We start from the raw sequence: 14,799 nt of genomic DNA on the forward strand, positions 1-14,799 counted from the left end.
ATTGGTACATCCTGTGGTGTTCAGGGGGTCAGTATAGCTCTACCATTGAAGATCACATTAAGCAAGACAAAGTCTGTATAGTGCCGTGAGTGATATATCTTTGTGTTTTACAGGTATGGACTGGAACCTGGAACCCCCACATGAACAGTGTACACATGAACCAGATGGGTTGATTGGAATTCACTCGCTAGCATGGAAAATCCTTCAGCGAGTAGGGAAATAAAACACAATACCTTCATACCACAGAGGCAAAAAGATTGACATACTCCCAGATCATTCTACTGATGTGCTTGACTGAAGTGTGTAGGCTTTTTGCAGATGAACTTACTAACTGACCTTCTTCTGTGACCGTTGTGACCGCCCAGTTCTCATTACCACAAATTTCACTATAGTTAGTCCTCTCCCACCTTTATTTTATTTTCCATTTCTTTTACCCCCTCCCCCCCCCCCCCCCCTTTTTTTTCTTTATGGACATAACTTTATTTTCCTTGAAGCTGTTTGGCTGGTTGGTTTTAGTACTGTAAACTGCTTCTGAGCAACCACAGAAAAATTAGCAAAATTTATGTAACTGATTCTGAACTTTTAGAATGGCAAATAAATGTACAATTGTTTACATAACAGAAATGGCTAAGCAGAGAATTCAGTATGTCAGTATAGAGGCTCTACATTCTGTAGACTTAAATTAATGTGAGATGTACCTTCATATTCAGAAATCTGGATGTTTCCTTCATACATTAAACTATTAATAAGCATATGTTTCCTACTTGTTTCATTTTGAAGTGGCCTCGCTGGGCATGGGCAGGATAGCTCATCGAAAGGTGGTCAGCGGGGGTTCACCACTTGGGATCCCCACTAATCAGCTGCATGGGGAGGCTGCGGTCCTTATGAGTACCGCAGTCTTTTCAGACCAATGTTATGCTCGTTGGTCACATGGTGTGAGAACAGCTCAGTCCTATTCAAGGAAATGGGATTGTACTGCTATACCGAGCACAGCTGCTATGCAATGTGCTATGCCTAGTATAAACTGACGTGGCTGCAGCACTCACCTTAGCCCCACAACCACTTCAAATGGCTGATCCCAGTTGAACCCCTGACAATCGACTTCTTCTGGAAAACCCCTTCGACGACCAGGCTTTTTTTTTTCATCACAGCTTTCAAAGCACTGTATGATTTATGGGGTTTTTTTCTCTTGACATGGCTGTATGAAGGTTTGTGTTCTTTGGGACAAGTTTTATTTTTTTAAATGCACCGCTTTTGGGTACATATAATGTCCTATTTAAATTAATTTTTTGTGTTGTATAGGGAAAAATACCACTTTTTATGGGGCTCAACATAAGGCTAAAAAGTAACATGTAATTTATACGGTAAGTTCAATACAATTGCACATTTTTAAAAAATGTTTTGTGGAAAAGTTACAATATCAAATTTAGTTTTTGGGGTTTTTTTTTTGGGGGGGGGGGGGGGGTTGCCTCACCACATTCCAGACCGCAATATCTTTATTTTTCTACCACTCAAGCTATGTGAAGGCTTGTTTTTGAGGGTTGAGTTGTAGTTACCGTTAGTACCATTGAGGGCGTGCGACCTTTTGATCATTTTATTGACGTTTTGTGCAGCCCATTGAACACAAAACAGCAATTCTGGCATTTTAAATATTTTTTCAAAGCTGTTTAAAGGGACTTAAATGCAATTGATCACTGTTATACTACACTGCACTATTCAGGTAGTGCAGTGTAGTGTATGCCTAATAGGCTGTCATAACAACCAAAAGCCAGCCCATCGGCACCTTGCAGTCACATTACATGTCATGATTGCTGTTGAGTGTGACATGTAAGGGATTGAACAGATAACAAGATTTTGTAAGAACTTACCGTAAAATCTCTCTCGTCTTCTTCATTGGGGGACACAGCAAAGACCTTGGGTATAGCTTCTGCCACTAGGAGGCGACACTAAGCACAAAAGTGTTAACTCCTCCCACTAGCTATACCCCTCCTGCAAGCAGCATGCTAGCTCAGTTTGTGTGCAAGCAGTAGGAGCAGCCAGTAGGATACAACATAGATAATAAACAACAATACTCACGAACTGTAACTCATTCCAACACCGTGTGCGACGGCACCGCGGACCCTCCCCTAGGGAGTATACGTCACAGTTCCAATACCAGACTGGGTGGGTGCTGTCCCCCCCCAATGAACAAGACGAGAAAGAGATTTTACGGTAAGTTCTTACAAAATCTTGTTTTCTCGTCTGTTATCATTGGGGGACACAGCAAAGACCTTGGGACATTCTAGAGCAGTACCCAAGGGGGCTGGAAAATATAAGGCGTCGCATGTGTAAGGACGCAATCTGTCCAACTGCGGCCAGCGTTAATGGATGGCTAGGTATCCCGCATGCTCAGACAGAGCCTAAAGGGGCCTAAATAACAGCCCCATCCACCCTCTGAGGGAAGAAAAAAACAGAACCCATACAAGGAGCTTCCGACGAGGCACACGCCTTCCAAATAATACGGCCTGAGAATATGACCTTGCTGGCATAGTAACCCTGAATTGCTGCAAGGCAGAGTCATTGTAAGGAGTCCACTCCGGAAAAGCAGGGATCCAGTCGGAGTTGCCGGAATTACCGACAGCGCACCAGCGTGACTGAAGCATGCTACCTGCACGAGGAACTCCGGCGTAGTCAACCGAGAAACCTGCCCTGGAGCGTTCCCTGGAACTACCGAGAAGGTGCCCACCGATACCTCACCGAAGTGGATCCTGATACCGGCGGTAGGCCATACAGCGGGTAGATAACGACCGTTTCCTGTACCATCCGTACACAATAGGCATCCGAAGATGGAGCTGTGGAGCCATAGGCGCCGAAACATCAGGGTTGTGGACCTTCTACCAGGTGACTTAGTTGTAAGTCAGGTCCCATATACCTCCAGGTATTTAACCTCATCTCCACAGTCCCTCCGTGATGAAGGGACATTCGACTCCAGACGCCAGTGGAGAAACGACCTGTTGAGATATGCAACCGTCTCATGCTGGACTCCTGTGTTGACCACGGTTGGAAGGCCTGCCGTATGACCTTGATGCTGTATATGCTGACAGCCTCCGTCCATGGCGTCGGCTGTCTGATTAGCTGTAACTTGAAAAAGGGGTCGTGAGAGGAAAAAGTTTGGTTCCATGATTCTGCAACAATGCCCACGGCGTCCGGCTCTGCATGGCCCCATGGGCTAGCGAGGACTTCTGCCCATTTCGTGATCAACTAGGGCTGGCCCCGTGCTGGGATGCAATGTAACCGTGTGACTCCACTGAGTACAGAAAAATTGACCGCACAAGGCAGCAAGGGTACACTGGTCCGAGACTCACTGATCCCTTTGAGGAAACCTCCACAGTAGGGATGGAGGAACCCTAAAATTGCAGACAGTACAAGTATGGACTGTCTTACGCTGTCCTGCAAGTCATAATGCAGGGAGAACAATGCAGGAGAGTCGCAGCGAGTCGCTGGATCTGTCAGTCTTAACCCCATTGGACGTTTTAGCTTCCTATACGCAATCAGTCTCGCAAGCGACTAGGCGGGCCTAGTTTGCTGAGGATCAACGCTCTACACCTGAACCGACACTAGCGACCGTTTAGAATACCGAGCACTCCTACGGTCAGTCTCCCCATCCCCAATGGGAGAAACGTGGCCTGTTCTGCACCCCACCAGGGTCCGCAGGAGCCGTCTCCTGCAGAGAGCTAGCCACGTCCTACTGACACGGCTGTAGAACTAGCGGTCCATGATTCCTAGAGAGTACACATGCCTTGTAGTTGAGAGAACGCCCGAAAGAAACGAACTCGGCATTACAAAGTGCCGCCGGAGGGGCGCCCCGCGTCACTTATGTCTGTGGTGGGGGCCTAAAAAGTATGCGGCTCTTCTGTCATCGTAGATCGCCCTAAGTTGCCTGTAGGAAGCTGCCGGTGGTCACTCCAGGGAGGCTAGCCGTTATGAAAAAAGTCTGGAGCGTAAGCTTCTGTGGGGTGGAGGTGAATACGACGTGTTCACCGAATTCCTGAGAATAGTATATTCCTCAGAAGGGTACCACAAGACTTAGTCAGATTGAAGAAAGCCCAACGGCTGTTTGACTTCCCTAAGAGTTTTGGCCTGCATACTGCTGCCTTAACACCTTGCTCCACACAAGGCCCAATACATGTTGTGCAACTCTCGTACAATAGCGAGACCCCATACCGATGTGGTACTAGCCGGACCCTGTCCGCGTGCTATCCCGGCATCGGACATAGCGGTCTGGTTGCCTGCAGGAAAAAGCGGGGGGCTAGCTGTAAAGCCAGGGCAACCCGGTCAGGCCTAACATCAAGGCCAGGGTACCGCTGATAATCAGCTTGTAGACCAGTACGGCAGCAGAGAGCGCACTTGATATGCGGCTCGGTCCCAAACTGCGACTCAGGGTGCAGGAAACTACTGAGGGGACGAAGCTGACCCCTGCTCAAACCAGTGTATGCGCTGTTTCGGGCATGGAAGTACCCCCGGTCTCAGCCGCCTGGGGTACCGCCGACAAGCAGCTTGAACCCTGTTGTACGTAGGGCAAGATATTCTCCGGCTGGATGTAGTCTCGTTCCTTAACGAGCGCGCACCTAGTATGTGACCCTTGCCGGCCGCTGTCATCGTGTCCTCCTGGACACGGACACTGTGATGCGATTGTCTGTAGAGGAGTTCAACCGGATTCAGGACAGACATGAGGAAAAATGAGTCCAGAGACTCCCTGTGTGAGTACTGACAAGAGATCGCATACTGTTATCTGTAAGACGAGATTCTCTCTGCTTAATCTCGAATTACAGCGCGAGCGCACTTGGTATGTGGCTCTGGTCGCCCCGCCAGCATGTCCTCCTGGACGCGGACACTATGGTACCTGTGACCGTGGAGGGAATCACAGGGGAGCTGCCGACATGTAAGGCTCAACCCAGTGCGGAGCCGACATGGGGAAGGATGAATCCAGTCAGCGAGCCCCGAGTCATGCTGACAAGAGTTCGCACACTGTTGTCAGTATATATAGAGTTGTAGTGAGAGCGCACCTGGCATGTGGCTCTGGCCGCCCTGTCCACGTGTCATCCTGGACTTAGACACCGCAGTACTGCTGGCTGCAGGGAACTGCAGGGGGGCAATGGGGGAGCTTCCGTCAGGCAACGCTCAACCCGGTCCGGAGTAGATATGGGTAGCTGTGTGGTACTCCTTCTGTATGGAAGGGGTAATAGGGGCGCTATCAGCGACCAGGGAGCCACCGATAGTCTGTGTGTAGTACGGAAGGGGTCCCAGCTACCTCAGTTTCACAGAGAGGATTGCGTAAGGAGTGGTCAGCTGCTGCCTGCGGGCAAAGCGGGTTGCACAGTAGCATTATACGCCAGCCTATGGCAATCGAACGCCCGAATGTCGCGAGCTACGCAATCTGATCAGCAGCAAGGCAATGGTGGCCGTGCGATACGGTTATCCACCAGCTGTCCTGACCGGCGGCAACATGTGACCAACGCTGCTGTAGGGGGCGATGCTGGTGCACAACCTCTAAAAATCTCGTGGCCTGTTCTGCTGCGCGTGGCGCCGAGAGCGTGGCCGCTTGGAGGCGATTCTAAAATGTCCCTGCGCCGACACGGAGAGTGGGGCCGGCAAACCGGCTGTGCAGCGCTACAGAAAGGGACGCGGGGCACCACAGGGTAGTCGCCCGCTAGGCGGGGAAAATTCAAACGCCCGCTAGGCGGGGAAAATTCAAACACCCGCTAGGCGTCTGCATGCCCGGCCGACGGCGCGAGGAGCCCCTGCACGAAACGAGCAGCAGGCACGCGCCGAGAACACGGCGACCCCAGCCGCGGGCGGCCGGCAGCGCAAGCCGCAGCCGTCCTCCAACAGGCGCGGGCGGCCGGTGGCACATCAGCCGCGGGGGGCCGCCATCAGCCGCGCATCAACCGCGGCCGTCACCCACGGGCGACCGGCGGCACATCAGCCGCGGGCGACCGGCGGCACATCGGCCGCGGGCGACCGGCGGCACATCGGCCGCGGGCGACCGGCGGCACATCGGCCGCGGGCGACCGGCGGCACATCGGCCGCGGGCGACCGGCGGCACATCGGCGGCCGGCGGCACATCGGCCGCGGGCGGCCGGCGGCACATCGGCCGCGGGCGGCCGGCGGCACATCGGCCGCGGGCGGCCGGCGGCACATCGGCCGCGGGCGGCCGGCGGCACATCGGCCGCGGGCGGCCGGCGGCACATCGGCCGCGGGCGGCCGGCGGCACATCGGCCGCGGGCGGCCGGCGGCACATCGGCCGCGGGCGGCCGGCGGCACATCGGCCGCGGGCGGCCGGCGGCACATCGGCCGCGGGCGGCCGGCGGCACATCGGCCGCGGGCGGCCGGCGGCACATCGGCCGCGGGCGGCCGGCGGCACATCGGCCGCGGGCGGCCGGCGGCACATCGGCCGCGGGCGGCCGGCGGCACATCGGCCGCGGGCGGCCGGCGGCACATCGGCCGCGGGCGGCCGGCGGCACATCGGCCGCGGGCGGCCGGCGGCACATCGGCCGCGGGCGGCCGGCGGCACATCGGCCGCGGGCGGCCGGCGGCACATCGGCCGCGGGCGGCCGGCGGCACATCGGCCGCGGGCGGCCGGCGGCACATCGGCCGCGGGCGGCCGGCGGCACATCGGCCGCGGGCGGCCGGCGGCACATCGGCCGCGGGCGGCCGGCGGCACACCGGCCGCGGGCGGCCGGCGGCACACCGGCCGCGGCCGGCCGGCGGCACACCGGCCGCGGCCGGCCGGCGGCACACCGGCCGCGGCCGGCCGGCGGCACACCGGCCGCGGCCGGCCGGCGGCACACCGGCCGCGGCCGGCCGGCGGCACACCGGCCGCGGCCGGCCGGCGGCACACCGGCCGCGGCCGGCCGGCGGCACACCGGCCGCGGCCGGCCGGCGGCACACCGGCCGCGGCCGGCCGGCGGCACACCGGCCGCGGCCGGCCGGCGGCACACCGGCCGCGGCCGGCCGGCGGCACACCGGCCGCGGCCGGCCGGCGGCACACCGGCCGCTCCAGCAACCGCGGGGGGAGACATCGCGGGCGGCCAGTGGCACATCAGCTGCGGCCGCCCAACAAGTAGACGCGGGCAGCCGGCAGCACAGCAGACAGTACTGGCGGCCCAGTGGCACATCAGCCGGGCGGCCCAACACAGCAGCCGCGGACGGTCGGTAGTGCCTAAGCCGCAGCCTGGGAGCGGGCGGCCGCCGACAGCACATCAGTCGCGGTCACACTGCGCCAATTTTAAAAGGGCCGTCCACCATACCGCCGTGGCACCTAAGCCGCGGGCGCCCACCAAACAGCCGCGGGCGCAGCATAAACATCGGCGCTGCGGGGCATAAGCCGCAGCCGCCCTGTAACAGCGCAGCAGGCGGCATAACTAGCAGCGCAGCTAACAAGCAGCGCAACGGGAAACAAAGTAGCGCAGCAGGCGCAACGCAAATCGCGCAGCAATAACAAAATAAACCCACATACTTACCTCCTTTGTGAGGTAGGGTGGCTCCCGGGCTCCAGCAGAGCTTCTCCCCATCATCGCCTGCCTTTGGTGGGGCAGTGGATGCCGGACCATAAATAAGGGGGGCTCTATGGCTGGCGGGTCACACTCAGTTTGGTGGCCGAGTGTGCCTCCTTTTCTTCAGAGGGGGCCCGGCAGACAACAGAGGGTTACACATCACCTCTGTTTGCCGCCCTCGGTCGGTTAACCGGGAGAGTCCTGCCTCCCCGTTATGCCCTGGCCTTCCGGGAAAGATAGGAAAAATTGAAAAATGCAAAAGAAAGAAAAAAATAGTCTCAGCAGGAGAGACAGTCCTGCCTCCTAGACACTAAGCAAAAAACTGAGCTAGCATGCTGCTTGCAGGAGGGGTATAGCTAGTGGGAGGAGTTAACACTTTTGTGCTTAGTGTCGCCTCCTAGTGGCAGAAGCTATACCCAAGGTCTTTGCTGTGTCCCCCAATGATAACAGACGAGAAAGGTGATTTTTCCACTCACGGCTGTTCAGAGCAGGAGCTCAGCTGTCAGCCCCAACGCTCACATTTAACTATAGTATGGATTTTTTCTCTTTACTCACCCTATATGCTTGTGTGAGCGGATCTCCAGTCCATATGCTGTCTGATTCTACAACTGTATACTCTGATGGCACACTGATCCATAATACTCAATATAGTCACACCTTTTTTTTCACGTGGTCTGTGTGGAAGTGAATTCAGTGTAAAGCATGCCTCACAAACCTTGTCTCTAAACCAAAGTAACTGTAACTAATGTCTTTTACCAATGACCATTGAATTTTTTAGTAGTCCTTGTCTTTGTGTGTTTGTCAGAACACCCATTTCAGCCTCTAAAAGAAATCCTATGATGCCTTTTGACTGCAATCGCGTCAGCAGGGGGAGGTAAAGGTGATATCTTCCTCCGCTCCCTGCAGTAACATATTAGATGACAGGGAGAAAAGCCGGGTCTGGTTTAATTATCACCCTAAGGTAGTCTCCAACTTTCACAGATCTCTGGAGAGGGTTTTCCTGTTACCCATTTTAAAAACCCCAAATGATAAGTAAAAAAGGTTCCATAACGAGGATTGTTAATGACGACTGTATTTCAACCTGCATGTGTTGCAACAACCGCTGTGCAGGAGACTTTAAACTGGCCAAGCAAAAGCTTAACTCTGCTCATTCCTTTTGCTATGGTTTATGACCTGCGAGATAAAACAGTCTCTCACAACCTCACCATTTGTAGCATTCTGGTTTTTTTACAGTTTGTTAGGTGTGTTTTCCCTATGGAGGAGTCTCCAGAAAAATGTGTAAAAAGACAGGCCATGCATAAAATATTCTGCATTTTGGGGAAAAAGTTGCACAAAGGCAACACAAATAGCACCATTAGGAGTACACTTCATGATTATTGACTTACAGCTAACATCTGTCTGCAGCTGGCTTTTTTTTTTTTAACCGAATCCAGCTTTCTCTTTACTTTTAAGGAAAAAAAATAAAAATGTATGTATAATATATGGAAGGATTGTGTTACTGTGCAGATACGAAACATGATCTAGTCTAACTGCCAAGAGCTGACAGATTTGTGACAGGGTCCTAAGGAAAATATCCATGTGAGAGCTAATGTTGCAGAAATTACTACCTACAGTAAGTGTACACAGTATTTTTCTTTTCTCTTCAAACACTATAAGCCACGGGGCGCTACACAAGTTTCTGATTAAAGAATTACACTTGCCAGAAATAGTATCTTGATGGAGAGGGCATTTTATGCACTCTGACGTTAAGGAAAAACCCAAATAATGACCTGCCTGTCCGTGCATGAGTGAGTAGGTTTGTGAGTGTCTTACATGCTCCGAACCCTGATCACGTGACAGTGGCGTCATCACAGGTCCTGTACACACGGCTGCTGTCCGGCTAACTGTTCATTAGTATTCCATAGCAACTGAGGCCGCAGGGGGTTTGTAGTCCACCTGTAATCTGCACAAGGATGCAAGACCTTTGTCAGTCGTGTGATAAGGGGTGGAGCATGTAACTTCCTCACTGGCGAAGGACCTTTTGACGTCACTGTCGTGATCAGGGGCGGACATGACTGTGATGTCGTCCTTCATCTCCAGTGCCGTGCTGCTTCTGATCCCTGTTGTATGGGATGAACGATGTAGCAGTGCTGTGTGTGTGACGTGCGTGTAGCACAGCTGTCATTGCGCCACCAGAAACACTATAATTTCCTAATGACTACCAATAGTCATTTATTGACCAATGCATTATTGGGATGCAAGGATAACTTTACTGAATAATATAACAAAAAATTAGGTGGAAAAACCCCGTTCTGTTTTGGAAGTTATAGGGGTGTTTCCATCTGTGTTTTTCATAAACAAAATGGGAAAACCGGCCGTCTGTTTTCGACCACAGCCCAGCGGTTAAGAGCTACATGGAGATCGTGAAGCACAGCGTGTTATGCGGTTTCTGTAACTCTACGGCACGCTGTGCTATGCTGTTTTCTGCAGCTCCCAAGAGCTGCAGTAACCGCTCTGGGCTGAAGCACTTGGCTATTTTCGTTGGCTCGAGCCCAGTGGCCGGAGACTATAGCAGCGGTTTCCCGTCTTGGCTACACAAAGGCGAGCTGGGAATACCCCTTTAAACCTTTGAATGTTATACAACATATGTTTATGTGATAGCTGGGGGACTCTTAAAGGGGTTGTCTCGCGAAAGCAAGTGGGGTTATACACTTCTGTATGGCCATATTAATGCACTTTGTAATGTACATCGTGCATTAAATATGAGCCATACAGAAGTTATTCACTTACCTGCTCCGTTGCTAGCGTCCCCGTCGCCATGGATCCGTCTAATTCTGATGTCTTGTTGCTTTTTTAGATGCGCTTGCGCTGTGCGGTCTTCTTCCTGGTGAATGGGGCCGCTCGTGCCGGAGAGCTGGTCCTCGTAGCTCCGCCCCGTCACGTGTGCCGATTCCAGCCAATCAGGAGGCTGGAATCGGCAATGGACCGCACAGAGCCCACGGTGCACCATGGGAGAAGACCCACGGTGCATTGTGGGTGAAGATCCCGGCGGCCATCTTGGTGAAGGAAGAAGTAGGAAGAAGGAAGAAGTTGCAGAGCCGGGATTCGGGTAAGTAATATTTTTATTTTAACACATCCCTTGGGTTTGTCCTGCGCCGAACGGGGTGCCTATGCAAAAAAAAAAAACCGTTTTGGCGCGAGACAACCCCTTTAACTTCCTAATATTTTTGTGGATTGGAAAGACCCTTTCTTCTTTTCCCTAAGCCCTGGAACGTTTGCTCTTTGATTTGTTTGTGGCCCTTTAAAGTCCTCTATTTTCATGGTAGTTCTTACAACTTTAGGGCGCTTTCACACAGACACGTTAACACAGACGGGGGTTTTACGCCCGCTTCATATAAGCGCCTGAATGGGTGGTTTTCCGCGATCGCTGCCAGTGTTTTCTCGTCCATTCACACGACCGTGAGCGTCATTTTTAGCTAAAAAATACACCGTCTGAAAAACCTCGCTCTGCCAAAATCCTCAGGATGGCTTTCAATGCCTATTTAAAGGCACCTATAAGCTTTTCGCAACGTTAGACGCTGCATAAATGCCCCCCCCTCCCTTCTCTTTCCCTGCTCCCATAGGAGTCTATGGCACCCACTGGCGTATATTGGCCAAAAGATGGTTCCAGAACTAGGTTTTGGCTGAGCGTATATGCGCTGGCCGCGATATGGTCTAATTTTCATGCTGCCAGGGTATTTACATGCCATATATTCGCCCGTGTGAACAGATGCACTAAAAATCAATGCCTCTCATGGGCACGTATATGCGCTCATGTGAAAGAGCCCTTAAGGAGGAATTCAGTTTCCTTTGCAAAGGAGGTGACCCCATCTGAGAAAGAGGGATCTGCATCCAAGAATACTTCGTTCTGGTTCTATATCAGAAACAAACAAGTGAGCCGTAGAAGAGGCAATTACTGATCACTGGTTGATTATATTACTTTAATCGTTGATAGAAAATCCCCTTTTTGAAAAATATATCACAATTATTTCCATGCATTTACTGCACAAAGGCTTCTTACAAGACGCTGCTAGAACTTTTTCATATATGCAGCATTTTTTTTGAGACAAGGCCATGTCCTTAGGACTCACTCTCATGGATGTACGTTTGCTGCTTAATATGCAATGCTAAAAGCCCATTTATTTACATTAGCCATTAAGACCTGTGTTATTGGCACGTGTAAAAAATGCAGAATGTCTTATTTTGGTGCATATTACACACATTGTGCATTAGGCTATGGCTGTTTAAAATATGCAGTAAATACTCATGTTCCATGTGTATTTGTTGTGTATGATGTGCGTAAAAGATTTGCAGTAAATGTACCCATGAACCCTTACCCTAACTAAAACACTATATATGGTATACACACACCCCTTTGGGACCACAGGATTTGAATATGGGAACCCCCCCCCCCCCCACACCACAAAAAAAACAGGGGCAATACCCAAAGTGCACATAAGACGAGGCAGAGGGAGAAATATATAGGGCTGAGGCCTTTCAGTAGATCTGAGGCCTTTCAGCAGATCTGCAGACCTAAATGGCTGGGTTCGGTAGCACCAATGGGAGCCGACACATGGCTGAGAGAAAGAGCCCACAGGAGCGGAGACAAACCACTACTGAGAAGAGCCAGCCTCATTGTGAGAGTATACTGACCTTCAACCTGATGTGCCGTGAACTTCCGGTCCACATATTGGACGCTGTAGCTGGAAGTGATATTATTGGAGGCTGGATTCCCTTGTCCAGTGGATATCCCAATCTGCATGGCCATGTGTGTGGCTAGATAAGATGCTACCAGGGGTGGCCAGAGGGCTCCAGTCACTGAAGAGCTTATGCAAAGAGTAGGGAGGCAAGAGACCTTCCCTGCTCTATCGAGCCTTACCCCCAAGACACTGCCTGGGAAGGGGCCTTTAATTCTTGGCTACTACCTTGTTTCCTGTCCCAAGGAGGACTATGTCATCTCCCTATCAATGTGGAGGTATGAGGAAAACATTAAAAGGGGTTTCCAACTTAAAATTGCTTCACAACCACTCCGTGCTTCCTGGTTGCTGCTGAACAGGACAAGTGACTGCTGCAGCTAATCGCTGGCCACGGCAGTGACCTTCTATATCCAGTGATTGGCTGCTGCAGTCACTTGTCTGGGTCAGCAGCAACCAAGAAGGACAGAGTGGCTCTAAAAGCAATTTTAAGTCATGGAAAAACCCCTTGAGAACACTGCTCTTTTTTATTTTTGGTTTTTCCTCCTAACTTTTAAACAATCCAAATGATTTTGTTTATCAACTGAGCTGTCTGAGGGCTTGTTGTTTTTTTGTGGGACGAGTAGCATTTTTCAGTGGTGCTATTTTATGTACCATATAATGTACTAAAAGACTTTTAAGAATTCTAACTGGGGGAAAAAAAATAAAATTCAGTGATCTTTGGTGGGTCTTGTTTCTACGGCATACACAAAAATGACACACTAACTTTATTCTATGGGTCAGTACGATTACTATGATACCTAATATATTTTTTTTAGGTGTCCTACTTTAAAAAAAAATATCTTTGGAAAAAGAAAATTATTTTCTGCTGCCATCTTCTGAAAGTCATAACTTATTTTTCCATGGTTATTGGAATAAATATCATATTCCAGAAGAGTTCACTGATCTGCTCCAAATTGGTTATAATGAGAAGTTTGCATGCAAATATGAGTGACTTCATCTTAGACATTCTCTAATACCCTTCTGCTTTATTGTTAACATCACATTACAGATATAGTTGAACATGACGCACCAATTACATGCACGCCCCCCAACATCATAACAGCTCATGATTGGCTAAGTATGTAATGCCTCTGATTGACATATGTTAACACTCCAGGTGTATGCTGCTACCAAACACGTAATTTCTATATACCCAAGTAGCATAGACTTTATTAATATTCCTGCCTGGACCAAAGAAATGCAGTAGCAGATAAGAAGTAGCTCATTCCCATGGGAATGACCGTCTCAGAATCTTCTTGTGAGAAAGATGCGTAGGTATGTAGCTGCAACATTAAGCTTGCACATACCAAGGTATAGTATTGCGCTTGTTAACCATTGAACTGCTAGCTATTTCCTATGAAGGTGGATATACACACACACACACGCGCGCACGTGTGTTTGCCAAGGCTAATATAAGAAACATATTACTCTAACATCCACTTAGTTGTGCGAGGGCTCTTTTTTTTTTTTGTGGGACATCCTGTAGTTTCTATTGGTACTATTTTGGAGCACATACAACGTTTTTACTTTTTATTAATTTTTTTCTTCTTGGAGACTGATCAAAAGTGCATTTCTGCACTTTTTTTTTTTCTGATGACGTTCACCCTGCAGGGTAAATAATACTTTGATAGATCTGACTTTATATTTGGACATATACCAAATATATTTTAGTGTTTTTTATTTATATTTTTTTTGTATTCTAAATATAGCAAAGTTTTTTTTTTTACTTTTTTTTTTAATAAAACTTTTCAAAACTAAATTTTACATTTTTTTTTAGTCCCTATAGTGAACAAGAACTTGCGAAGGTTTGATTGCTCCATCAATATGATGTAATACAATAGTATTACACTATATTGTGATTATATTACGTTATACCATGGCTTGATGAGAAATCTGCAATGACAGCGCTGCGTAAGGCCCATGGAAACTGCATGGCACTCTACAATCTCATTGCAGAAGGTCTTTCGGGTTCCCCGAACATCGATCAGAGGATTTAAATGCTGCTTTCAGAATTTAAGAAACAGCCGTCAACTGCATTGTATGGAGCAGGGTCAACCCCCCCCCCCCCCCCCGATCCCCTCCATGCAAACACCAAACCTACATGATGTAACTGTACACCATCAAGTGTTAGGGGTTAAGTATCATTCAGTGTTCAGTTCAGACCCTTTTCTTATTCCGCCAGAACTGCTATGGCGCTCGCACAGGGTATAGCTGACCTCTTTAGCTAAACAAAGGTCAATGCATATGTGAACCACTAATTCTCAGAGTGCAGGTAAATGAGAAATATCACTGGTGTCCCCGCACTCATACTGACTAGATATGAGCGAACGTACTCGTTTGGGGCAATTTCACAATCGAGCATCACTTTTTTCGAGTACCTGCCTACTTGGGCGAAAAGATTCGGGGGGTGTGGGGGTGAGTGGGGGGTTGCAGAGGGGAGTGTGTGTGGGGAGGGGGGGGGTGAGAGCTTCCCCCTGTTCCCCACTGCTACCCCCCGCTCCACCACACCA

General features: G+C 50.5%; 1 protein-coding gene across 6 annotated transcripts in view; it reads left to right on the plus strand.

Moving 5' to 3' along the window:
- Positions 1 to 754, plus strand: part of ANKRD17 (ankyrin repeat domain 17) — a 118,905-nt gene extending 118,151 nt beyond the window's left edge. For all 6 annotated transcript variants that reach the window (XM_066574051.1, XM_066574052.1, XM_066574053.1 and 3 more), the window contains one exon: positions 114 to 754. In XM_066574051.1, the coding sequence (XP_066430148.1) occupies positions 114 to 173 (60 nt within the window). In that variant the 3' untranslated portion in view covers positions 174 to 754. The remainder of the gene's footprint in view (positions 1 to 113) is intronic.
- The last annotated feature ends 14,045 nt before the right edge of the window (positions 755 to 14,799 follow it).

This window comes from Eleutherodactylus coqui, chromosome 7 (assembly GCF_035609145.1).
Source record: "Eleutherodactylus coqui strain aEleCoq1 chromosome 7, aEleCoq1.hap1, whole genome shotgun sequence".
Lineage (NCBI taxonomy): Eukaryota > Metazoa > Chordata > Amphibia > Anura > Eleutherodactylidae > Eleutherodactylus > Eleutherodactylus coqui.